Source organism: Camelus bactrianus, chromosome 2 (genome assembly GCF_048773025.1).
Source record: "Camelus bactrianus isolate YW-2024 breed Bactrian camel chromosome 2, ASM4877302v1, whole genome shotgun sequence".
Lineage (NCBI taxonomy): Eukaryota > Metazoa > Chordata > Mammalia > Artiodactyla > Camelidae > Camelus > Camelus bactrianus.
This window is the reverse complement of record NC_133540.1, coordinates 59,667,030-59,691,421: the sequence shown is the minus strand read 5'-3', so window position 1 is coordinate 59,691,421 and position 24,392 is coordinate 59,667,030. Positions and strand designations below refer to the sequence as shown.

At 41.3% G+C, this 24,392-nt stretch overlaps 1 protein-coding gene across 2 annotated transcripts; it reads right to left on the bottom strand.

Annotated features, from left to right (window-relative positions):
* Positions 1 to 1,981: 1,981 nt before the first annotated feature.
* On the bottom strand, positions 1,982 to 18,210 carry ETNPPL (ethanolamine-phosphate phospho-lyase). Of its 2 annotated transcripts, none has more exons than XM_010953649.3 (13): positions 18,000 to 18,210; positions 15,335 to 15,453; positions 14,906 to 15,065; positions 13,131 to 13,205; positions 11,626 to 11,716; positions 10,600 to 10,716; positions 9,028 to 9,110; positions 8,198 to 8,423; positions 7,104 to 7,258; positions 6,393 to 6,482; positions 6,025 to 6,155; positions 4,552 to 4,619; positions 1,982 to 3,190 (listed from the first exon to the last, which is right to left on the bottom strand). In XM_010953649.3, exons 1-13 carry the CDS (start codon positions 18,053 to 18,055, stop codon positions 3,062 to 3,064), a joined length of 1,500 nt encoding a protein of 499 aa, XP_010951951.2. In that variant the 5' UTR covers positions 18,056 to 18,210; the 3' UTR covers positions 1,982 to 3,061. The 2 variants fall into 2 exon arrangements, with proteins under 2 accessions (XP_010951951.2, XP_010951952.2); XM_010953650.3 differs by having other exon boundaries at positions 8,378 to 8,423.
* Between the last annotated feature and the right edge of the window lie 6,182 nt (positions 18,211 to 24,392).

Genomic DNA, 24,392 nt, shown 5'->3' with positions numbered 1-24,392 from the left:
TCCTTCAGAATGCAGTTCTATTCAGGGACCTCTGCAAGGCACTGTGTCCCAGTAGGATCCTGGATCTAACGGGTGAAAGCAGGAATGGCCCCATTGCCATCAACCACTTAGTGGAGAATTTTGTTCTTGCCATTCCCACAACTTCGAAATCTGCAGGGTTGCAGGCCCTGGTGCCCCAAAGGGTGCACTTTTGCCAAGGGACAAAGCAGGAGTCCTATTAAAAAACAAGATACAACTGACATCTGAGCACCTTGGACTCGCTGCGTCTAGGAAGCAGCCGGTGGTCACTGTACTGGCGGGGTTAGTAGATCATGGTCAGCAGGAGGAGGTAGGGCTGCTGTTCCCCAGTGGGGGAGGGGAGGCGGGAACATGCGTGGAACTCAGACGCTATGCTAGGTGTCCCGTGGTACTCCTTGCGTAATAGAAACTGTAAACGGACAAGAGCCTCACCCCTGGCCTGAAGAGGGCCTGGCTGCCAGGGCTCACACTCCTTAGGAATGAGGGCTTGGCTCACACCACTACCAGGGCAGCCGGAAGTCAGAGCTGAGGTGAGCGGCACTTCCACAGTAGGGGAGGGTGGGGAGGATATAGCTCAAGTGGTAGAGTGCCTCCTTAACACGCACAAGATCTTGGGTTCAATTCCCAGGACTTCCTCGAAACATGAATAAATAAACCTAATTACCGCCCCCCCCCCATAGTAGAGGAGGGAGATGATGAGGACCAGTTGTGGCCCTGAGACTCTTTGAAGTGACAGGAGTCGGAGTTTGCTCCATGAACCTCACTCAGAGGAGAGAGCCATGGGAACCGAAGAGCGTCTCCCCACGACACAGGGGCAAGCGGATCCACGCGGCACCCTACGTGAGCTGTGGCAGGCCTGGGGTGGGCTGCTCAGCCCTCCCTTCAAGTGGGAACCTGTGGTGAGGAGGGCGGTCGGCTGGCAGACTCCAGCCACGGCAACTCCAAGATCCACCGAAGCTGGGTACGTCGTCCCCGGGAGCTCCCAGCCAGCGAGTCACACCTGCGCCTGCAGACCGGCCCGGCACCGGAGCTCCCCCACCTGCTGGCGGACTTCCCAGGGCTGCACCTCCGTCTGTGGCTCTCCCTCCTCAAGTCTCCTTTCTGGTTCCTCTCCTTTCACGGATGTCAGGCCGGAAGTGTGTCCTGGTGAGCCCTTTATCTTCCATAGGCATCACCCCCCCATCCATCTCTGGCACTTCTGCCTTGGTGTTAGCTGGATCTTGGGGCTCTATCTTGAGTTCCAGGGGACCCAAACTGACACAGCCTCTTATTTTGACACCACAGAAATGAGGCAGCTCTCAGGAACCTCACACACAGGCCGTCTCTGTTGTGTTGAGGAAGGAGTTACTTATTTCTCTCTCCTTCTTATTGTAAAAATCTAATTCTGGGGAAAGGGGAGGGAGGGATGAATTAGGAGTTTGGGATTGGCAGATATACACTACTGTATCTAAAATAGAGGAACCAACAAGGACCTTCTGTATAGCACAGGGAACTGAATCGCTTTGCTGTACACCTGAAACTAACATAGTAAACCAACCACATTTCAATAAAAGTTTTAAAAAATTTAAAAAACGCTAATTTTTATGTAATGAAGAAGAGTGAAGTACGTTGAAGAGAAAGCCTTACTTTTCCATTTTCTATTCCTTATACTTGGAGAACTCAGAACTCAGCTCTGGGTCTTCTCCTTCCTGTCATGAACAGTAAGAGGAGACAGGCACTTTCTGAGCAGCCCCCCGGAGAACGCTCACAGGTGGGCTGAGCTGGGGCATGGCGAAAGGCCTGACTGTCTTGGAATTATCTTGTTCCCTAGGACCAAACCACAGAGACCTCTAGACTCTCTCCTCTTCGCCAGCTCCTGGGTACCAATCTCAGCGCTATCCAGTTTGGATCCACAGTCAGTTACATGTTAATAAAGAGACCTTGCATTTTTGATGGCATTTTGAGTTTATGACAAACTCAGAAAGACAGCTTTTTACGTTTAATTTTCTTCCCAACATCTTTCTCAGCTATAATGAAACAGCCACAGCAAAATTATTTCTTTTTTTTACAGAACAAAAACCAAAACACAAAGTTTAATAACTATTAGGAGAGCAACAGAGATAATGGAAAGTCAAGAAAGTCAAATTTCTTCCACTTTCTTCCGCCAAGTGGATGTTTCGTGGAACCAGCACGTTTAACGACAGGCTCGTACCGTTCAGGCTTCCTCACTTCCCTTTGCCAATCTCTGGCTAGAAATGTGTGTATCTGTGTGTGTGTGAGCGGGGTGCACAGGCGATCAACTCGATGAGAAGAGGAAGATGGTAAGTGACTTGGCAAGGTGACACCGTCTTGAGTAGCCAGAACCCAGGTCTCCTGACTGAACGGTGCTTTGGCTCCTGCTGCTGCTCCAGCCGCATGTTTGAGTGTTTCTGGGTATATTCCTGTTCCCTCCCCCCACCCCCAGCCCCAGTCCCTGCAGGACCATGAGTAACCTCGTTCCCCAACAGAAGCCCAAATTATTCACACACTTCTTCATATTTGCTGCATGTGATTTTTCCCAAATGGCTTTGATTTTGCCACTCCAACCCTAATATTCTCTGCAAGAGAAAACACTTTTCTAGTAAAATTTTTTTGGTTTACATCACCTTCTATTTTATTACAGTCCATAAATATGTATAAATTAAATCATTAAAGAATTCATATCTTATGGCACTAACTCTTCCAAGTTCAGGAACCTACTGTACTTTGCTTTTTACATTCAAACATGAGAAGTAAAACTGCCAACATTAAGTCAACATTCAATGTGACGCTGAAATTTAGTAGAATAAACAAAGTACTTTCAGGAATCTCAGCTCAGGAATTAGGCTAGAGGCTGAACTAATAATCTTGACATGGTTTGATTATCATTTGGGTTATTCTTATTACTCATTCACCTTTTTATTTACACATCTGAGTGGAATGCAAATTCTTCCTTTAGAGGGTTCAAGAGAGCTATTAACAGAAGGGACCCTTCCATTCATTCTCTGTAACTCTGCTCATTTATGTCTCTGCACATTGCATCCTCTCATGTCTTGAGCCTCTTACTGAGCAGAGAATGTTTATCTGTGCACAATCCATTTCTCTTTCTGCTGGGACTTTCTTTGGGGTCCAGGATGCCATCGCTGAGCGATTCCAAGTGTGCTTCGTCAGACATCTGCAAGACAAGAGCACAAACTCCCGTGGGCACCCCACCTCTAACCTACCCAGCCGCCAGCCTCCACAGGGCTGACTCCCCAGGCCAACAGGCGACATGGCACACAGGAGAACACAACACAACACAGCACAACACTGTCAGCTGTTCCTCCCCAACCCTGATTGGTATCATCCAGTATCTTCCATAGAAATCTGAAATGCGATGTCAACATAAAATCTGGGACTCTAAGCCAAAATTTCAGAAACATATGCTAACTTTGCTAACCCCAAAGTGGGACTTCCAGTGATGAACTCCCTTTTGTGTAAGCTTTGTCTAATGCTTGCTCAGTTCTGACAGCTGTGATTCCGTGCTAGACCCCACAAGTCATGCTGAGAACAGCAGACAGGAATTGATTTCTAGCACTGGTTTGTGCTGTACCAAGAGACAGAAGCATTCTGCTAGCAAATCATTTGCTTTCAAAGGGCCTAAAGTTTTTCAATCAAGAAAGGGACTCTGTTGACTACACTGGATGAGCAGGCGGGCTGGAGGCACTGAGTGTTCCTTTAAGCATCGAAGTCATAAACAAATAACAAATTATGCAACAAAGCCTCTCAAGTTTTTGCCTTGCAGTTTCTGACCCCGGGAGCGTTTTCTCACACCCTGGGCAGCTCAGGGAGAGAATGGAGAAGCCTCTGCTGGAAGCACATCAAATGCAGAAACTAGGCCACTCCGTGCCAGACAGTTCTCAGGCCCCGGCTGCCAGTCAGGGCTTATACTTCACTTCACTTCAGCACCACACTCTGGCGTTCCGGAGCCATGCTGCCGATGCTTTTGCTGATTAAAGACAGTGTGTGAGACTTCGAGGCAGGGTCAGGTGGCCCTCCGACACACAGGAAGGAACTCAGGACATTTGCTATTGTCTCTTTATATATTTTGAAGGCCCCCTTTGCAATCTTGAGGGGTCTTATTTGGTTTTGGAGTTTTTTGTTCTTGTTTTTTTGGTATGGGAATAATCCTGTACGAATGGTCCTTCGGCTTTATTCCTTTCAAGTGGTATGAGGGGGGAGGGTATATAGCTCAGTGGTAGAGCACATGCTTAGCATGCTTGAGGTCCTGGGTTCAATCCCCAGTACCTCCTCTAAAAATAAATAAATAAAACTAATTACCTCGCCATCCCCAACAACAACAAAACAGATTGTCAAGTGGTATGACACTTACCTTGAAATTTAATTCTGCACTCAAAACTGCAACAGTAAGTCAACTCTAGCAAAGGTGCGTTTTACTCTAAAGGTCATTGTACAATTTTTAAAAATTTGCATTCTTTTTTCTTAAATTCCCCCAATTTTAAACATCTCCCTAAATATTAAGTAACAGACTCTTACCTTGGTTCTGCATGGAGTATTCTCAGTGATCACACTCTCAGTTTTATCTCTGATGGCTTCTTCTAAACCTATATCAAGGAAGATACAATGGGTAAGACAGAAAAACATAAAAATCTTAAAAAAAAAAAAGCATTTTGGTAACTATAGGAATACCCTTAACAAAGAACAGAGTTGGGGGGTGGGTATAGCTCAGTGGCAGAATGCATGCTTAGCACGAACAAGGTCCTGGGTTCAATTTCCAGTATTGCCACTGAAAAAAATTTAAAAAATAAATAAACTTAAAAAATTATTATTAAAAAAAGAATAGACAGGTACCTGTGTTTTAAAAATGTCACTATTAAAATAGCTGCTTTTAAACTTTAAAAAAATTCTTAATTGAATTACATTTTTTAAAATTGAAAAATGAATGGTAGAGATGGCTTTTATTTTTTTATTTTTTATTTTTTTTACTGGAGGTACTGCAGATTGAACCCAGGACCTCACACATGCTAAGCACACACTCTATCACTGAGCTATACTGCCTTTCCTTAGACTTTCATTGTAGCGTTTCATCATTGCTGAAGCTATGTTAGCTCTGCTTCACTTACTTTATTCAAAAAAAATTATTCAGCCCCACCATTAAAAATGCTCAAGCTCTGAGATGATTTTTAAGTAATAGTGACAGATTTGCACCAACCCATACTCTCTTCCGCCTGGCCTTTCACAGGACCGGAGGAAACACAGGTGTGTGAGGAACACTGGCCAGGTTAGGGTGTGAGCGTATTCTTGGTCCAAAGACAGTGATGGTACTGCTAATAACTTGGGGCTGACTCTCAAGTTTCCAAATATTAATGATCTATGTTGTATGCTGTATGGATTCCTGGCTTATCAGCCTTTTCCTAACCCCAAGAGGCTGAAGAGGAGCAGAGAAGTAGGATCTTAAAAACATAACTAAAGCAACATCAAAAATACTCTAACATTTGACAGAGCTTTATGTTTTTTCAATATGGTTTTACAAACATTGCTAACTTTACTTTCTAATCTCAATTTATGCTCATAACAGAAAAACAAATTAACCTAATCATTTAATGTAAGTAGACAAAAGATGAATTCCTATGACAGGCTATAATTCTGAATGACAAACAAAAGTCTTCAAAAATTAAATTGTAATAAGTGAAATATACACAAAGTCAAATGATTCAGCATAAAGCAAATAACTGTTAACCCACAGCCAATAATTTTTATTAATAATGTTTCATATATTTTCATGATACAAAGCTGAAGGACTACACTGCCAGCATTTGTGGTGCAGAGCACAATAAAGACAGGCAGGTTTTTTTAAAAAGTGAAAATACGTAATAATATAAATGTACACATTCATTTCCACCCTCCTTCAACTGACACGAATAGCAAGACACACTGCTGTGCACGACCAGGGTAAGGGTTGGGCAGCGGGGGCGGGGGAGCTTCTACTTTAAAGATCTCTGGACAGACCTGTTAGAATTCCATCAAGATGGTCCACCATAAACTTGGCATCTTCTTCAGTGAAGCACATAGGTGGTTTTATTTTAAGCACGTTTCTATGAGGTCCGTCAGCACTGAGAAGCACTCGCTTTTCTTTCATCCTAATTAGCACAGGAACATGTGCATACAAGTGATAATTAAGGTTATTTCAGAAGGATGTGAACAGCAGAGCAGTTTAGTGTTTGCATGCAAGAAGCCCACATTTACAAATTGCTCAAACTTTTTAAACTTTCCTTATTTGGGGAGATGAGAGGAAATAAAGGAAGCATTCATGTGGGTGGGCATCTTTCAAGCCGAGATACCAAATGAGATACCAAACAGGTGAGGGGTGCATTTACTTGTAGATGATGTGTTGAGCTTCGGCTGTGGCGGGGGTCCTTTTCTGGTGGTCCTTCACTAAGTCAATTCCGATAAAAAGGCCAACACCCCTGAGGGAGGTAAAGAAAGGAAACTTGACACACTCTATCAAGCACTGCACTGTCCTCAAACTTCAGTTTGATTTGAAGCTGAATGTGATTCTCTTTAAAGCTTAATTGTTACTGATTCTAATTAATCCAAGGTACCAATCCAGTGTCTACAGGACTTCCTATAGTTTTTGAATCAAGCTAGTTTTTCCATCCTTTTTTTTCTCCAGTTAATTATAAAAGAAAAAGGCTTAAAAACAACATTGTCATGTTATTTAGCGTCTCAGGACACTCGTGATGATAAATCTCTAATGTCTATACGTATACTTATATGAAAAATACCGAGTTTTCTTAGATGTCATTTTAAATAATTCTTCATAGATCATTTAGAGTTACTTTAAGTTCCTTCTTTTCATCCTTTAGCTGCTGAGATTATCCCGGCTTTATTTTTTCAAAAAAGTATAAAAGTCAGGAGAGATATATACCCAAATTTAATGGTGGGTTAGATATAGATACCTGGGTTCTGGATTAAAGATGAGGGTTGTTTTTCGCTTTTCAGTGTTTTCTACATTCAGTTTATAAGATAAAATATAATCAATTTTCATTTGGACAAATGACTACACGACAACTCCATGGTAAATCTACCTGACATCTCCTATCAAAGTGTGCTTGGCCTTCTGTTTATTCAGTAACTCAGTAAGATAATTCCCTACTCTTGTGGCGTTTCCTTGAAGGTCTTCATTTTCAATTACATCCAGGACGGCCAAACCAACAGCAGAAGATACTGGATTTCCTCCATACTGCAGAAAAAAGTTAAATGAGAAAACATAATAGTTAAATTAGTGGTATTGCTTCATTTATGAGAAATTTGGCTTATACATAAATAAAGATATAATTTTAATAAAATTTTCCCTTGTTAAGGGCACTAAGCGATTAGTTCCTTAGATTTAGAATATAGCGTGATTCTATTCATTTAGGATTGAGAATGTAATTCCAAATTATATATATATATATATATATATATATATATATATATATATATATATATATATACTGCATAACTGGTATGAGGGACTATTGGGGAATTTATTAGTTCATCCAAACCAAAACCAGACATTGTGTTGGGAATTAAGGATTTCAGAGTGTGGTTTAGTTAGGGGGATATGGGTTTCAGCCCTTGAATAGCTGTGTGAAAAAAGTTAAGCAATGACATTTTCTCCAAATAATTTATGTCCTTAGATTTGAATCTTACTTTTAGCTGTTACAAGCCCTAGTCTACATACTGCAAAAACGATAATAATCTTTCCAAGCTTAAGGCTTATAACTTTTGTGGGTAAAACCAAGGAAATAAAATTTCTCAAAGATAGAAATTTAGTATCTCCTATGACAGTCATGTAACATTTATAGTATTGAATCATCTAAACACTTTAGAAGGGTTTTGGGAATTTAAATGTGATACAAAACAAAAAAGATCATATCATCTGTTAATGAAATATCCTAACCTCCAGAGTTTAGCAGGGCAGCCATCTATCATTGGAACAATGAATAGAAACAGGAAAGATACACAAGGAAAAGTACAAGAATTGTGCCAGATAGAATGAAATATGGCTAGAATCAACATTTGGCTAGGGTCTTAGGGTGGTTATCTGGCAATAATGAAATTTATTCTTTACTACATTGGCAAGAAGAACACACATTATTTTTCCATCTCAGCATTAAAGTAGGAGGCCCAAATTTACTGTATTGAAATACTCCATCCCAGAGTTGCTGAAGGCTTCTGCGATTTCTTTGGTTGTTACCACACATGCCATTGGGTGGCCATTGCCCATGGGTTTTCCCATTGTGACGATGTCTGGAACAAAGTCTTCACCAAGCATCTGGAAGCTCCAGAAATGTCTCCCAACTCGGCCAAAGCCTACCTGAACTTCATCCGCTATAAACACACCTCCTGCTCCGTGTACATATCTGAAAAGCAAAATGGCAGTCTAATGGCTTCAGGCTCCTGAGAGTCCCCAAACCCTCCCACAGAGATACAGATTATTGAGGACTTAAAAAAATGCTGTTCACCTGAAGTCTGTAATCTTTGTTACAAACATTTCAGTGTTCAGATCCCCAATGACATCTACGTGATGCCACTGACTTTGCAATACAATCACTTCATTTCTAGATTAGATATATTCAACATTGTTTGGGTTTGTGCTGCTTAAATAAGCTCTACTGCAGTATTTCAAGTGGGAAGAGAAAGAAGTGAACAAGAAGTAGTGTTTAGCAGGGTTAATCTTCAAATTTTCACTAATTAGTAAGGCTTGGACACCAACCAATCAGAGAGATGCCAGGTGTGTAGTGGAGCAGAGTCCTGGAGGCCCCTCTGCTGGGCCATGTGCAAACCCTTTACTTGCTGGACCTTGGGAAGGAGGAGGGGTTCCAGGAGTCCTGGGGGGCAGGCACTCAAAAGTGGCTATTTACCATCCTGTCTGGAAGGACTTCAATATTTTAACAACCAGGATGGCCCTACAGAACTGTCACATTGCCTTCAGTTTGATCAAGGATGCCCAAGTCAGGTACATACTCTGCCACTTTCTGGAAGTAGCCTGCTGGAGGAATTATTTGTCCGCCACAACTCTGCATGGATTCAGCAATAAAGGCAGCAATCTATACAAGAGAAGATGGGGTCAAAGTCCATTAGGTCCCCCTCCCATATCTCCTAAAAAAGAGGACTTCTTAGAGAGCAAGTGATTTAAAAAATGGTTGGGAATGGACCTGTGGCAAGAGGCAAACTGGCAATTTGATTAAAAAGAAAAGAATAGATGTCTGTGCTGAAAAAGCAACTGATCCGAGGCATTAGTTTCCGAAATGTTAGGGTACCAATGAAACCACCACGAGAAATGGTGGAGACGGTGCCTTCCATTTCTCCGTAATTAATTTAAATGCAGTGTGTTCATTAGGATCAACTGAATAAGACTGATGTTTTGATAGTCTTTGATATGAACTTCTAAAAAATTACCCAGGTTCTACACTTACTACTGTAGTGCCTGTTTCCTCAGCTTGCTGAATTAGGGCTGCCCGAGCCCAGAATTTGCACCAAGGAGATAGGACAGTGACTTGTGGCCACAAACCTTAATTATTATGCTGTATTTCTGGTTCTTGCCCTGAACCAGGCTTAACTTAACAGAATTAGGCAATTCACAGTAGAACTACTTTGTTCTAGAAAGAAGAAAATAGAAAACAGGTAATGCTAAATTAAAGAGGGAAAGCATAGACACAGTATGAGGTAAGTGGTCAAGAGAACCAAGGTTCTAGTCTAAACTACGTCCATTAAGATATGCAAAACAAATGGGATGGGAAGAAAAAGAGCAAACAGTTAAGAAATGCAAAGACTCTCCAGTCATTAAGATAGAAATATTTGAATCAGAAAACACAAAGTCTTCATTTTTATCTCAGTTAAGATTTTTTATTGCCATGTTGATGCAATAAGCCAGTTTAAAGGCAAAGCATGTGTCAAATCACATTCAAACTCTGAGTAAGTAACCCCTAAATGGGCTGAATATTTAACGTTAAGCTGTAGACAGTAGGGCGAAGACTGAGAAAATGGAAACTCTTTTTCCTATTTAGGAGGATTCCGGTTTGTCTTAGAAGCAGGCCCAGGCTGGAAGAACATTTTCCTATCTTGGCTTACTCAGGCTGCATGGCTTCAGGAAAGCTGAACCGGTTCTAGGGAGGTGTCAAGGCTCCCCGGATCTGGGAGCCTGCACTGGTCCTAAGACCCCAGGGCCACTCTGCCTCTTCCCTTTCCCACCTTGTATTAGCCCCCATGCTACTCTCAGTTGGAATTTTGTCTTTTTTAATCCTCTCCCCCATCCCTTTGGACCAGAGTCTGCCTCCCACTGGGAAGGTCAGCATTAGACCACCAGTTCTTGAACAGGCATAGTAATTGCATTTCCAGGATAAATTAAAATAGATGGTCTTAGAGGCATGAATGTAACAATGCACTTGTTGAAATATGAACCAAGTGAACGTGTAACCAGAGAAGAACAGAAAGGGGGCTGAGATCTAATCGTCTTCCACCTCTCCAACAGATCACAATGATTTCAATCCATCTTATATAAGATGTTAAAGTGTTTCCAAAGCTATAAATACAAACCTTCCTTCCACTGTTATGAGCCTCATCAATAATCTTCTTCACTTCACTTGCATAAGCGCTGGCCGGGTCTGCATGGTCTTCTCTGTATTTCCCTCTGTAAATATCTGGTGCTGGTGCCTGAAGACATCAAAAGTAACAGTGTCTCATGATTTGTCTCTTGGACAAATGAGCTTTTTAAAAAAGGCACTTCCCCGCAAGAGCGTATCAGAAAGATGACCTGGGGATTTAAGTGACTCTAGGTTCTTTTGCTCTTTTTCCTTAACATTTCTCAATTCTGTGAGAATTGATATCTTTGTCCCAAGAACAGGAGCTTAGATTTGCTCCTAGACTCTTATAAGTGAAGACTGCATCCCTGTTCACATAAGGAACAAATTCAAACAAGTGTGATTTTATTATTTGAAAATTTCAATGAATGGGAACTACTAACTATCCTAAATTAAAAATAAACCAACACTTACTAACTATATAGCAGGCTGTACTCATTCAGAAAACTAGAGTGCTTTGGCACTAATTTCAGATCTTAAAATTTTGGAGGAAAGTATTAATAATTCTCTTTAAAAAGTCTACTGATCCTTAATTAAGCCAAATGAGTTTTACTGGTTCAACTATTTGATTGATTTCTTTATTTTATTTCATTTACGATTTACTTTACTTAATAAATCTATATAATTTAGCAGAGAGTAATTTAATTTTAAGACAGTCACACACACTTGATGCAACTCTGAATTTTGACCTGATTTCAGTGATAGAAAAAGTAATTAAAGATCAAGGGGCCAGAAAAATAAAATGATAGCTGTAAATAACTGCTATTGCTACGACTATACTGATTTGCCCATTATGATACTCATCGATGAATTTCAAACCACCTCCTGTCATTAACTAGCTCTTTGACTATAGCACGCCACACAACTGCTCTAGATCTGAGTTCCTTTTCACGGTTTCATTTCAATGAAAGCACTGGACTGGATTACCATTAGGCACTCTTCTAGTCCTAACATTCTAATTGTTGAATTCCAAGATACTTACCACATGCACAAATTCCTTCTTGACGTCTTTGCCCTTGCGAAATTTATATGGACTGATCTCAATTAAAGATGATAAGTGACCATGGTAAGCACTGAAAAGAAAAAAACAGTAACCAAAATCACTCACAGAAGGATGCTTTTCTGGTATATGAAAAATAGTACTGCATGTCATCCAGGGAGAATCTCAACATTGGTGCCAGATTTAACTATATGGAAGCTAATATTTCATAAGTCTGGCCATTAATTTGTCCAGCTCTCCCGATTCATGTAATAAAACACATAGAAATCCAAGTATGTATCCCCATAGACAGCTACTTTTCAGCAGGGAAAAAAACTTAATTTCTTTGGATTGTATTAGATATGCTAAATTAGATTATCTAAATGTAAAAAAAATTATTTTCTATAGCTTCATGAGAAACTTATCTATGTATTCTTTAAGTGTATTTGATAGTTACATTCTAGTAAGTTTTAAAAACAACTTTATATCATGGAATGGGCTGTGTTTCTGCTTGGGACGGTTTCTAAAAGATGTCCAGTTGCACATATTGGGCAAATGCAAGTTGGTCAGGAACAGGAGGAGTCTTTTCAAAAAGAAGGAAGATTGAAGGGGTGGGTATATCTCAGTGGTAGAGCATGTGCTCAGCATGTGCAAGGTCCTGAGTTCAATTCCCACTACCTCTATTAAAAACAAAACAAAACAAAACAAAACGAAAACTGAATGGTGATCAAGTGGCTAGGAAATTCCTTTCTCTCACTTAAAATACAGGTGGCTATGATATTCTCTTTTACGTGTCTTGCTCAGAGGTATATAATTGGAAGATCTGGAAAAGAAATTATAAATGGCCCATGAACAGATAAAGCAAAGAGGGAGGACTTCCCCTACTATAAATTAAAACATGCTACAAAGCCATAATAATGAAATTAGTATGGTATTGGAATAAGAACAAAGAAATGACTGGGATAGCAGGCGAACTCAGAGACACAGCCATGCATAATGGTAACACAGTGGCCTCCAGGTGGATTCAATATGAGGAGTTATTATAAAAGTAGTGGAAGAAAATGAGGAAGAACATCTTTCTGATCTGGGGGCTGGGAATGGGTGTCAAGGAGAGAGATATTAACAAAACTTAGAAAATGCAAAACATGAGATGAAAATGGCAACAATTTGATTTAATCAAATGAAAGATTTTTGTTGAAGGATATCATGAAGAAAGTTAAAAGACAGATGATAGATTGTGAAAAGATATTTGAAATGCCTCAAACTAAAAGTAAAACCTGCTTCATGCAGAGCCCATGAAACCATGACCACAGCACCCAAAAGAGCCTCCAGATACTTGGGGTGTCCTCCAGGCCTGGGCTGGCCTTGAAACCTTAATACATAATAAAAACCCTTGTGCCATATACCCAGCCTCCTCCAGATGTGCTTATGGTATTAGTCAGATAGGATCAACAGACTTTCATCTCTGAAAGAGCTTCCTGCTTTGAAGCTTTGTGTCCAAGACTTACTGGTCAAGAGTGATCACGTCTTGGTGGCCTCTGAACTGCCGAGCCAGGCGTAAGGCTAAGTCATTGGCTTCAGAACTATTAAGACAGTAGAGAGATAAGGGACAATGTGACATAAGCTCTTTTAAAAATCTTTCAAAATACTATTTACCAAAGTTGAGGATTCTAATTATTTAGGGCTAGATAAAGAAATAAGTTGAGGTCCTCTCTTTCCCCTCAATCTTGCCCACCCAGATATCTCACTTCATCTTTCTAAGCCCCCTAGATGTCTTCAATGAACAGTGAGACACAGAGAGAGCTCCATACAAATTTGAGGATATTATGCTTATTTTAAATTCTAGCCCAATTCAGCCACGTTGGTAGGTGACTAACTTTGAGGAGACCAGGAAGCCTGATCTCAATGGGAGGAATGGGAGTATGAGGGCCCAGTAACCTGGCTACTAAACTATGCTATCCTGACCCAGTACATGGTTAGTTCCTTATTTATAAAATGAAGATCATAATTTTTCTATCTGGATTAAGAGAGTTTAAATAATCATTTGTGGAATGTTTAGTACATCAAAAATCATACTGAGTGTTTTGCTTTTATTTACTTTCATAACTACACTGTAAGGCAAGTTTTGCCATCTCCTTTCTATGGGTGAAGAAACAGCCTCAGAGAGGTTAAGTTGCCAGAATAAGTTCTCACAGCTAAGAAGAGGTAGAGCCAGCATTCAGACTGACGCCTGTTTAACCTCAAGGTTATTCCAGCCTTTATCACCTCCAGTCTTGGGTGACAGTATTCTCTAAGGCTAATCTCTCTTTGACAGTATAGGTTCTTTAGAAGTGAAAGTCAAATATTATGATATTTAATGTACTGAAAGCAAGAGTGCTTTAGAACAACACATTAGATCCTAAAATATCTTAATTCTTTACAAAGAAAAAAGAACGATCTTCTGTTTACAAATTTGGTTTTAAAATATTTCATTGAAAAGAGAAAAGTGAACCACAGAATCATGTAATAGAACATCTGCAGAATCTCTAATAGTTTTAGTACATATGTACATATGTATCATTTTAAAATGAGCTTATGCTGTATATACAGTTTTCCTCCCCGTATAACATTGCACTGTGAGCTTTTCTATAGATACAGATATTCTGTATCTATATGGATAAAGAATAATTTAAATTTACAGAATTTAAAAGTTGTGACATATCTATTCACTTAAATTTACTCCTTCCTCCCTCGTGTTTGTGTTGGGAAAATACATTTAATTGCCTAAGGAAACAAATCAATTAAAAATCTTACAAAAGTTATATAGCTTGTTTAGTAGAGTTCTTTCTTTGCTTAAATTCTTCATTTCATGCTTTGAAAGAACTATCTAGGTTCATCTAGAGTCCTTAGCTATTTACCATTTGACTAGCCAGGTTTTCTCACGTGGTTACAACCCGAGCATCTATCCTTTAGGGATACTTAAGGGTGTGCTTTCCCCATCTTTCATTAAGGAAGCCAAGGCAATTAACAGTTGAGTGGTGTGCACTTGTTAACCGTCAGGCTATTATTTTAGTCTGTGTCGAGAGCCCCGGAACATGCTGTCAGTGTCTTACTACAGCGGGCTGGCGGACCAGGGCAAGAGAACCAGAAAGGTCAGGTCCCCTACGTGGGGTCATTAGTAAATGCAAAAATCTTAGGAAACCTTTTAAAATATCTGTACCAGGAATCAAAAAGAAAAGATGTGTGAGAGAGGAGACGAAGAGGTTGGTGGGAATGAGGATGGGTGGGAAACCTCGAAACATACCCTGAATTTGTAAAATAGCAAACAGAGAGTTTGTCCGGCAGGGTTGCTGACAGGCGCTTGGCATACTCGACAACGTTGTCGTGGAGGAATCGAGAATTTGTGTTGAGCAGTTCCATCTGTCTCTGGGCAGCCTTGACCACTTCTGGGTGGCAGTGTCCCACTAAAATTTAGAAGACAAAAGCCCCCCAAATGAGTCACAATTCTAAATGCCTGGGAAGTGAGGGAGATTCTGTAGCAAAGAGGAAAAAAAAAAGTTGATCTTTCTTGTTCCTCTCCACATTTCGCTCTAGCTCGTCCCTGCCTAGGACTATGGGTCCCATTCAGCCAAGTAATGCAGCCACTGCAATTCCTGAGACAAATATTAATGGTGCCAAGCCCGGCTGACCCCCAAGATGTATTTTTCAAGGCACAACAAAGACAGTACATTACCATGGGCGACGTTGTTGATGCAATCCAAGTACTGTTCACCCTTCTCGTCAAACATGTACTGCCGCTGGGCTCGCACTATTTTGATGGGATCCGCAGCAAAGAAAACTTTGCATGACGGCCTAGAAATAAGGAAACACTTTTGTTTGGCAGGACTGCTCCGTGTTTTTACTTGTCAGTGAAGGTCACGATCAGTGGAAAATTACAATTACATAAAGGAAAGGGAAAACACAACTGAGGTGGCATACTTTTTTTTTTTTTTTTAATTTCATATTAGCCTAGAACCTTTTACCTTAATCCCCCATCCATGACACTGCTCACATGTCATGCTTCTTGTATTAAATTTGCCATGATTTGACAACTCTTTTTGGAGATCTGTGGATCAACTCTGACAGCTGTAATTACACAAACCAATAACCAACTTGCCTCTGGGAAACTTTGTTCTACCAGGAAAAAACCCAAACTTTTTCTTTCTTTCTTTTCTTTTTTTTTTTTTAAGGCTTACTATGTGTAAGAACTGCCAGATATTACAAGTATTATCTCATTTAATCCTCCCAACAATAATATATAATAGGAGTTATTATTATTCTTATTTTCATAAGTGAGGAAAACTGAGGTACAGAAAAATGAAGAAGCTTGATCAAGGTTACACAGAGAATAAGTGAGAAAACCAGAATTGAAAGTAGACTGTCTTAAGCTATAGCCCAGAATACAGCTTGCTTGCTAATCTAATCTAATCTAATCTCTCCCTCTAATCGAATTTGTAAAGAAATGAATAGGACTAAAAGCTAAATACAAATAACTCAGTCTTAAGTACTATGCAGGTGATTTTACAGATCATTTTCATGTCTTTAGACTGGTACTTGTCTTGCATCAAATGGATTTTCCATCCTTAAATAATAAAATCCAATTATTCTTCTAACCCTTTAACCCAGTCTTTTGAGCATATAATAAATCATTCATATTTTTGGTTATTTGGATGGTTGTCTGGAGTATAAATTTTAGCAACATAGAAACATCACAAAGATTTCTGAATTGGGCTCTATGCACATTTAGAAACTAAAACAAAATTTATTATTTTTATTTTGGTGATGTTGCATAACACATGCACTGGAGGTAGTTTACAAGGTAATTAGATACTTATACATTAAATGAATATGCAAATGTTTAGAAGGTATTGTGATTATTGTGACTAGGTAATCTTGAATTTTAAAACTAAGATTAAGCTAAACTAACCTAAACTAAGATCAGCTAAAATGAAATTAATGTTTAATGAGATTTTCTTATTGGTTCAAATTCAGCTGTTAGTTTACACCTATAAGTTAAAATCAGAAAAACCCTGTGCTGTGAACATGGGCTGAAGACTGCAGCTTTCACCGTGTCTCCTTGTTAGTGTACTTTCCACCTCGCCACTCAGACTTCAGGTAAAATTCTTTCGGTCAGTCCTTGGCTACCTTTCCTCCTTTCACAGAATTTGTTCTGCTCACATCAGAAATCATTAGGCTTCCACTGGAATTTAATCACATAGGATTGAAAGCGAACAGAAATGAGTGGTGATTACGTAAGGGTGAGGAGGTGATCGGGTAATGAGGAAGGAATCTGACACTATTGCCGGGTTGACAGAGATTTAACTAGCCTCCTACACCTCCTGGAACCTCCTGGAACCTCCTGGGTTGACATTAGGAGATCAAGTCCTCATAAACCGCCCAGCATTGCTCCGAAGAGGCGCCAGGGTATCATTTTCTTTCTTAAGCACTACCCCTCTCCCGGCCCGCTCCCCGCAGTCCTCTCTCGGGCCCACTGCTGCAGCTCTTGTTAGTCACAGGTAAGTACTGGAGTGGCTAGGGGTCGCACGTGGCCGCAGCTATTTACATGTAACTTTTAAAAAGCCAGATCACACGTATTAATCTCACTTGCTTGCTCTTGTGAAGTAGAATGTCATTCCTCCTTTCCTAGAAGAAATTAAAGTAGCTTGACAGAGGTCACAAGGTAACTGGACACGCTACTAGGACCACAGCCCAGGTGTCACTTCAGGTTCGGCCCTGTACTCACCAGTATATTACTAAGTCGTTTATAATACGAGCAAAACAAAGCAGACCGGAGAGAACACTTTAAACTGAAGTGACGGCACAGATGGGCAGACCAAGGTAAGTGGCATCTCACCCTTAAGTAAGTGGTTTCAAAGTTTTTTGTTTGTTTTGTTTTGTTTTTCAAACTGGCTGGATTAACCTTTTACTTCTTAACCAGGAGTGCAAGAAGAAAAAGTTCACTTTAAACAAGAATTGTCAGAATTAGTTTTCATAGTCATCGTCAAAAATATTTCTGAGTTCATACTTTTGAAAAACTTTCTTGTTGGCGGGAGTGGGAGAGCTACCCGTGGCTCTCCTCCCGTGGCTATTTCAGCCTCACGGTCAATCCCCCCAGCGGGCCGGCAGCCCTCACCCGCTCCGGGGGCTGCAGAGCGCGCGGACCCGGCGGGAGCGGGCGGGGAGGCGGCCCCCTTGGGCGGAGGAGCGGCGGGTCTGACCGCCCGGGGGCAACCGCCCGCCCGGAGCCTCCGCGCGCCGCCGGCTCGCCCGCCGGCTCCCCGCCCCGCTTCAGCTCTCCGCCCCCTGCGCTGGTGATCCCCTCTTCTCTGTGCCTTTCCTCAGGGCTGGGGAGCCCTTACCCGATGTGCTTCCTCCTCAGCGCCAGGGTGTCTTGCTTGCTGTACAGCTCGCTCATGGTGGCGGGGTGCCGGGCGCTCCGGGGGTCTCCCCTCTCCAGTCCGTGCGCCTCAGCGGCGGCCCTTTCCTCCAGTTTTCCCTTGTTGGGTTCCCTCGCCCTGGGCGTCGGAGGTCACCCGCGGCATCAACTAGCTAGGGTCATCCTCCTTTTAAAGCCCAGCCCTGCCTTTGCCCTTCGCCAAGCCCCACCCTCCTCGTCCCCTCCTCCGCCCGCTGCCTGCCTGGGGAGGCTCTGGGCTAGCCACTCGTTCGCCACCCACCGCCGCCCGCAGGCTAACTGGCTCCGGTTCTTCCCTGCTGCCCACTTCCCCTCCCCATCCCTGTTACTTCTTCTAACTCGCCTTTATTTTCCTAAGTTTGCCTTGCCATGGCCTTTCTTCCTCCTCTGCCTGTGAATTCCCTCCTTCCCACTTTTTCTTTTAAAAATTTCTTTCTTTTTGTGTGTATGTCCATTATTTTCTTGTAAACATTCAAACATAGGCACTCTCTGGAGATTATCAGGATTTTTGTTTCCATTCTCACGTTGAGTGTAATTCCAATACCATAATCTAGTCAACAAAAGTAACAAGTCACATGCCCTAAGGGTAAATGACAGGGACTCAGCCTGCTATTTGTTGGGAGTGATAATGTATACTGTGTTTCGAACATCTGCTTTAACGATAATTGCACTTCTCGTTTCTCTGGAACTGTACGGAGTACAACACATTCACTTGCTGTATCTGGTTCAGTCCTCAAAACAACCCTGCTGGAGATGAGCGTGAGAGTTGCCATCCCCTTTAACATATGGGAACAGTGAGGGTATTATACCCTGTTCCGTGATTACAGATCTACCTGGCGGTGAACTTGGAATTCGTTCCTAGGTTTCTTGGCTTCCTTTAGGATGATCTTTTCGCACTGATCAAATTTGAAGTTATTAAATATGTGGACAGAAGGAAACCTAATTAGCTATAGCATTAAATCGTACATTATTCTGATAACTAGAGATCATCTGGTTCAGCCCTTCTGTTTTGTAGGTAAGAACAACTGGGCACAGGAAAGGTAAAGTCTAATTCAAGGTCATGCAACTACTTAGCCATAGAATTTAGATCATTTCATTCTTTCTGTGTTTCAAAATGCAGCTGAGAAAGTCTAATTTACCCATAAGAATGAATGCACTTGGTAAACGTTTATAACTGACCTTTGTCTTGAATAAAGTTGTTCTTAATTAATATTAATGTCCTGCAGGAGTAGTAGAATTACACTGCCTAAGACAGGTTAAGAAATGGAGTTCTATGAGGAACAGCGTGGTGAGAATTCTAGGTGTTATAAATGAAGGGCAGCAGACACTTAGGAAACTTGCAAGAAATCCCAATCATGTAATCTTGATCTAGTTCCATACTTGAAGGGTGTTGCCAAGGGTACATCTACTCTCAAACCACCTAGGGTTGGTGAAGTCACAGTTAGTCGTGCTCCCTCAGTAAACCTCCATGGTCACTTGTTAGTCTCGGTGCTTTAAAATATGTTCTTTAAGTAGTAATGGACTAAGAGCCTTGGGTTCTCCATCTGGTTCTCCCATAAACTAGCTAGATTTCTTGACCTTTTGGAGGCTAACCTTCTTTAAACTTTTTAATTTTTTAATTTAAAAATACACCAATCTTTCTGTAACTCAGAGCATTACAAGTAGGGCTAAAAAGAGATCATGATTGTGGAATGTGAGTCAGGATTATTGTTAAGACTTCAATGCTCCTGTCTTCTTGGTTTTTTTCTTTTTTTCTTTTTTTTCTCCACCAGAACTTTCAGCGGGGTTGACTACTCCTTTCTCCTTGAGACACTTCCTCTTTCGATTTCTTGACACCACCATCCTTTCCTGATTTTCCTCTTCTGTCACTCAACATTTAAATGTTGGTATCTTTGAGGGAGGGATCCTAGGCTCTTTCTTTTCTCTGCACTCTTTCCCGAGGTAATCCACAATGATTTTCTTGGATTTATAATCCATCAAGATGCCAAATTTATAACTCCACCCAGATCTTTCATCTCAGTTCCAGATTCTCATATTCACTTCCTTTCTTGCCATCTCGACTTTGAGGTCCCATAGACACCACAGACTTCATGAGTCCAAAATGGAAGCTTTGAATCCACCCCCAAAACTATTACCTGCACTAAGCCCCTACCCCCATCACCAGGCACTTGTTCATTCATTCAAAATATATCAAATGCTCACTGTGTGCCAATGAATGTTTCCTGTTGCTGGAGAGAAACACTGAACTAGACTGAATGGACTAGCCCTCAGTGGCTCCTATGCTAGATTTGCACTGTCCAGTATGTAGCCACCAGCCACAGGTGATTATTAAGGACTTGAAATGCAGCTAGTCTGTAATGAGATGTCTGTTGGTATAAAATGCATATTGTAGTTTGAAGACTCAATACAAAAAGAAAAGTAAAACCTCTCATTAAGTTTTTATATTATTTGCTTATTGAAATAATATTTTGGATATTTTGGATTAAGTAAAATATCATGAAAATTAATATCACATCTTTTTAAGTGTGACTAATAGCAAATTTAAAATTACATATGTGGCTTGCATTACTTTTCCATTGGACAGCATTATTCTAGATGGACAGAGTGAGTAGAGAAACAAAAAATTAACAAAATAATGGCTTAAGTTGTTTTAATTGTTGATAAGTGCTTTGAAGGAAATAAACTGAGGGAAATGATCCCAAGCCAGAAACCTAGGAGTCTTGGATAATTCTTATTTTTTTCTCAGCTCCATCCCCATGTCAAATTATTATTATTATTATTATTTTCTTTTTTTTTAGGGGAGGAGCTACTTAGGTTTATTTATTTACTTATTTTTTAAGTGGAGGTGCTGGGGATTAAACCCAGGACCTTGTGCATGCTAGGCAGGCACTCTACCACTGAGCTATCTTCTCCCATGTCGTGTCAAATTATTTTTAAGCCCTGTTGCCTCCACTTCAAAACACAATTTTAATCTATCTGGTAACACCCTATCTACTTCCAGCCTGTGTAAGCCTTCTGCCTCTCGCCCAAGACCTATGCCAGCTCGTTCTGTAACTCATTTCTTTGCTTCCCCTTCCTGCCCTGGGGAGTTGATCACATCCTCTCCCTCCTTAAAACCCATCAATGACATCCAGCTTTCTTCTCTAGGCTCATTTTGGATACTTCCTCTCCCACCCAATACACACACCATACCCGTAACCCCCCCCCTTTTTTTAAATTTCCATGTATTTACTTTATTGAATTTGTTAATGTTATAGAGTTCTTGCAGTGCCAAACCATGCCTGAGAATTCGGAGAAAGAAACGGTACAACAGACAGCCTCACCCACCCACCATACAGTATATTAAAATTTGATTCATGTGCATTTTGATAATTTCACAATCTTTTAAAAAGTTATAACACGGGTTAGGATTTTTAAATCTCCTGCAGGTCTTCAGATTTTTAGGACAGTATGCCATTAAATAACATTTCCAGATATTCATCTCAGTTCATTCCTTAATAACATAACCGTCAACAAAATTTTGCTGGAAAAAAGCACATTACTCTTTAGGGGAAATATATGGCTAAAGTCCAACAGATTATTTAAGATTTTAGATTCCCAAATGAAGTCTTCAGTCTAACCAAGAATCCTTGGTTTCTCAATCATACAGCCTCTCCTTGGCTGGCTCAGCCACTCACCCAAACACACCAGAAGGTAGGCATCCTGCCAGCCACCTCAGATAATGCCGACGTTATTGCCCAGGCACGGCTGGCAGGCCCTGTCAGGTGGCACTGTCACCCTCCTGGGAGCGCACTGTGCCTTGTATCAAGACTGAGCTCCTAGAGGAAACTGCTCCCACATGAGGATGGCTTTACTCACCCATCTGCTTCACTCTTGCCAGCAGCAAGCCTGCAGCTCCTGCTTTTGGCAAAGGGATTTATTATAGAGAAACCCAGACTCTGCATCAAGTGGTCACATGCCACTTTGAAATATTTCTATTGAACCAACAATAAAAAACTAGGAAATTACCAGACTGTCTCATTTAGATGGAGAGACTTCTCAGGAATCCTGGGTAGCTTCCTGGATCCCTTTTCAGGACTAAAAATTACTGGATAATTCAAGCTGTAATTATTAAAAACAGAAGTGCTACATCACCTGTCTTTTGCCCGCAACTCTCTGAATGAACAATGTAAAGACACCCCAGAATGTTGATAACAGAGCTACGCTGGGCTGTGTCCCTTGTTCTTAATCACTTCAAAGTCTGCATTTACTTCAGTATCAGTTTAAATATTACTGTCAGCCTCAGAGTGGTCATTCTTGACTATTCTGTCTCAAATAGTTCTTAATTAATTAAAAAAAAAATGAATCTCTACCCTGTTCCTCAATCTTAATCCTCTGTTTGGTCTTTATCTGTCTTGTTCATCAATGCACCCCAACACTGGCACAGCCCTTGGCATATGGTAGACTGGTAAATCTTTGTTGACTGACTGACTGACTGATTGCAAGGGGAAGCCCATTTAAAGACTGACCACCTTGTTTTGAAGGTGAAAGTTCTTATGAGACATATAGCCCTTGCCTGTTGACTGCAGATTACATTTTAACCATTTCTTTAGGAGAAAAATACTTAGACTCATTATCTTTCATGGGAAAGCAAGTTACTGTTACATAAAATATCGTTTCCCCATTGTTTGACTTATTTCACAATGTGGAATATATAATATTAACTAAGTACCAAAGGTGGTCTTTAAATACAAGACAGACACATAAGAACACCAAAATAAAGGAAAATAAAGTCAACAGGTCACCTTGTGCAACACTGTCAAAAAACAAAGGTATTTTTGATATATTTTCTCATGTCCTTCCCCATCATATGACTATTTGGTAGAAGTGGGAACCGGGGGACCTCTCCTCCCCAGAAGTTGATGTTTATTCGCTCAGTTTTGGTCCTGACCCTATTGATTGGCTCACCTGGTTGAATGGATTCTGACCCGAAGGTCACAGATTTCTCAACCATCTATGCTTGGTCAAACAAACTGGTGCATGACTGAAATGAGAAAGCATAGCCCACAAGAGTTTGGGACTTAAAGAAGTCCAGTCAATAGTTTGATGAGAAGAGTCTAACTGGCAGGTTTTAATTTTTTTGTCGGTGAGAAGCAAGAAGAGGGGAGCGCAGTGTATGCCCCAGCAGCAGAGGTTCTCCGGCTGTTGCTGAACCCAAGTTCTTGTGTCTGATGCACAGTAAGGCCAAACTGAACTGTCAGAGTTTGGAGCAAAAAAAGCTTTATTGCAAGGAGAATGGGCGGCTCATGCTTAAAAGACCCGAACTCCCTGGTAGTTTTCAGGGAAGAGTTTTTTAAAGGCAAACTTTCAGGGAGAGGGCTGCAGGATCGGTGACTCTCTTCTGATTGGGTGGTGTTTCCAGAATCTTGTGCTCAGCCTGAAGTTACCATCCTCCACCTGGGAGGAGGCCTTCGTTCCCACAGAACTCAGAAACGTGCATGAGATTGTTACATGTATCCACAGTGGGGAACTTGGTCTCTGCTTTACCGGGGCACTGTTGTTTCTTGACTGCTTTTCCTTTGTTCCTGTGTTCCTCCTTCCCTAATCAGTAACTGTTTGCATCTGCCCCTTAGGACTCAGGGAAGGCCTGCAAACAAGGAACAGGGGACAAGAAAAGGCTCTTGTACCTGGGAGTACCTAGTCCCCCTAAAACTGAACTCCTCTGCCGAGTTTATGATTAACATTTCTACCCCAAAGGTGATTCGCTTTCTTGTCCAACACATGTTCTCCTCAAGACTGAGGGATATCAAAGAAAAGTGGGGACTGAAACAGAGTAAGACCCTGTGGGGCCCTCCCGGGTACAAATCCTTTCTGTGTCTCCTGTTTCTTGCTTGTAGGAAATAGGCTTCCTTCAGCCTCCTTGACCATCCCAGAGTTCCAAAGGGCAGATTCAAATAGTTGCTAATTAGGGAAGAGGGAGAGTGCCGAAGTAAAGGGAGAGCAGTCAAGAAGCAGTAGTGCACAGCAATGCTTTTGAGTTTTCCTGTGGGCACTAAGGCCCCCTCCCTGGTGGAGGATGGTAACTTCAGGCTGAGGACAAGATTGCTGGAGCATTTCCCTGTTACCTCACCGCCAACCAGTCAGAAGAAAGTCTGTGCACAGTAGAGAATAACAAAGACTCTGACTGCCTCCCCAAATGATTTTCCCTTTAAAACTTCCATGGTCCAGTAGAATTGCAGAGTTCATTTTTGGACATGTGTCTCCCTTCTCGCCAGGTTGCTGGCCTCCTGAGTAAAGCCACTTTTCCGTTCCAACTAACATTCGGCTCTTGAGTATTGGCTTTCTAGTGGTGAGCAGT

Excerpts from the sequence above, each read along its gene's own strand:
- ETNPPL (XM_010953649.3), bottom strand. The coding sequence starts at position 18,055 with ATGAGCGAGCTGTACAGCAAGCAAGACACCCTGGCGCTGAGGAGGAAG. Across the intron at positions 15,066-15,334 it reads CATCAACAACGTCGCCCATG|TGGGACACTGCCACCCAGAA; the intron begins GTAATGTACTGT and ends TCTAAATTTTAG. Across the intron at positions 13,206-14,905 it reads TGCTATTTTACAAATTCAGG|TTCTGAAGCCAATGACTTAG; the intron begins GTATGTTTCGAG and ends CTGTCTTAATAG.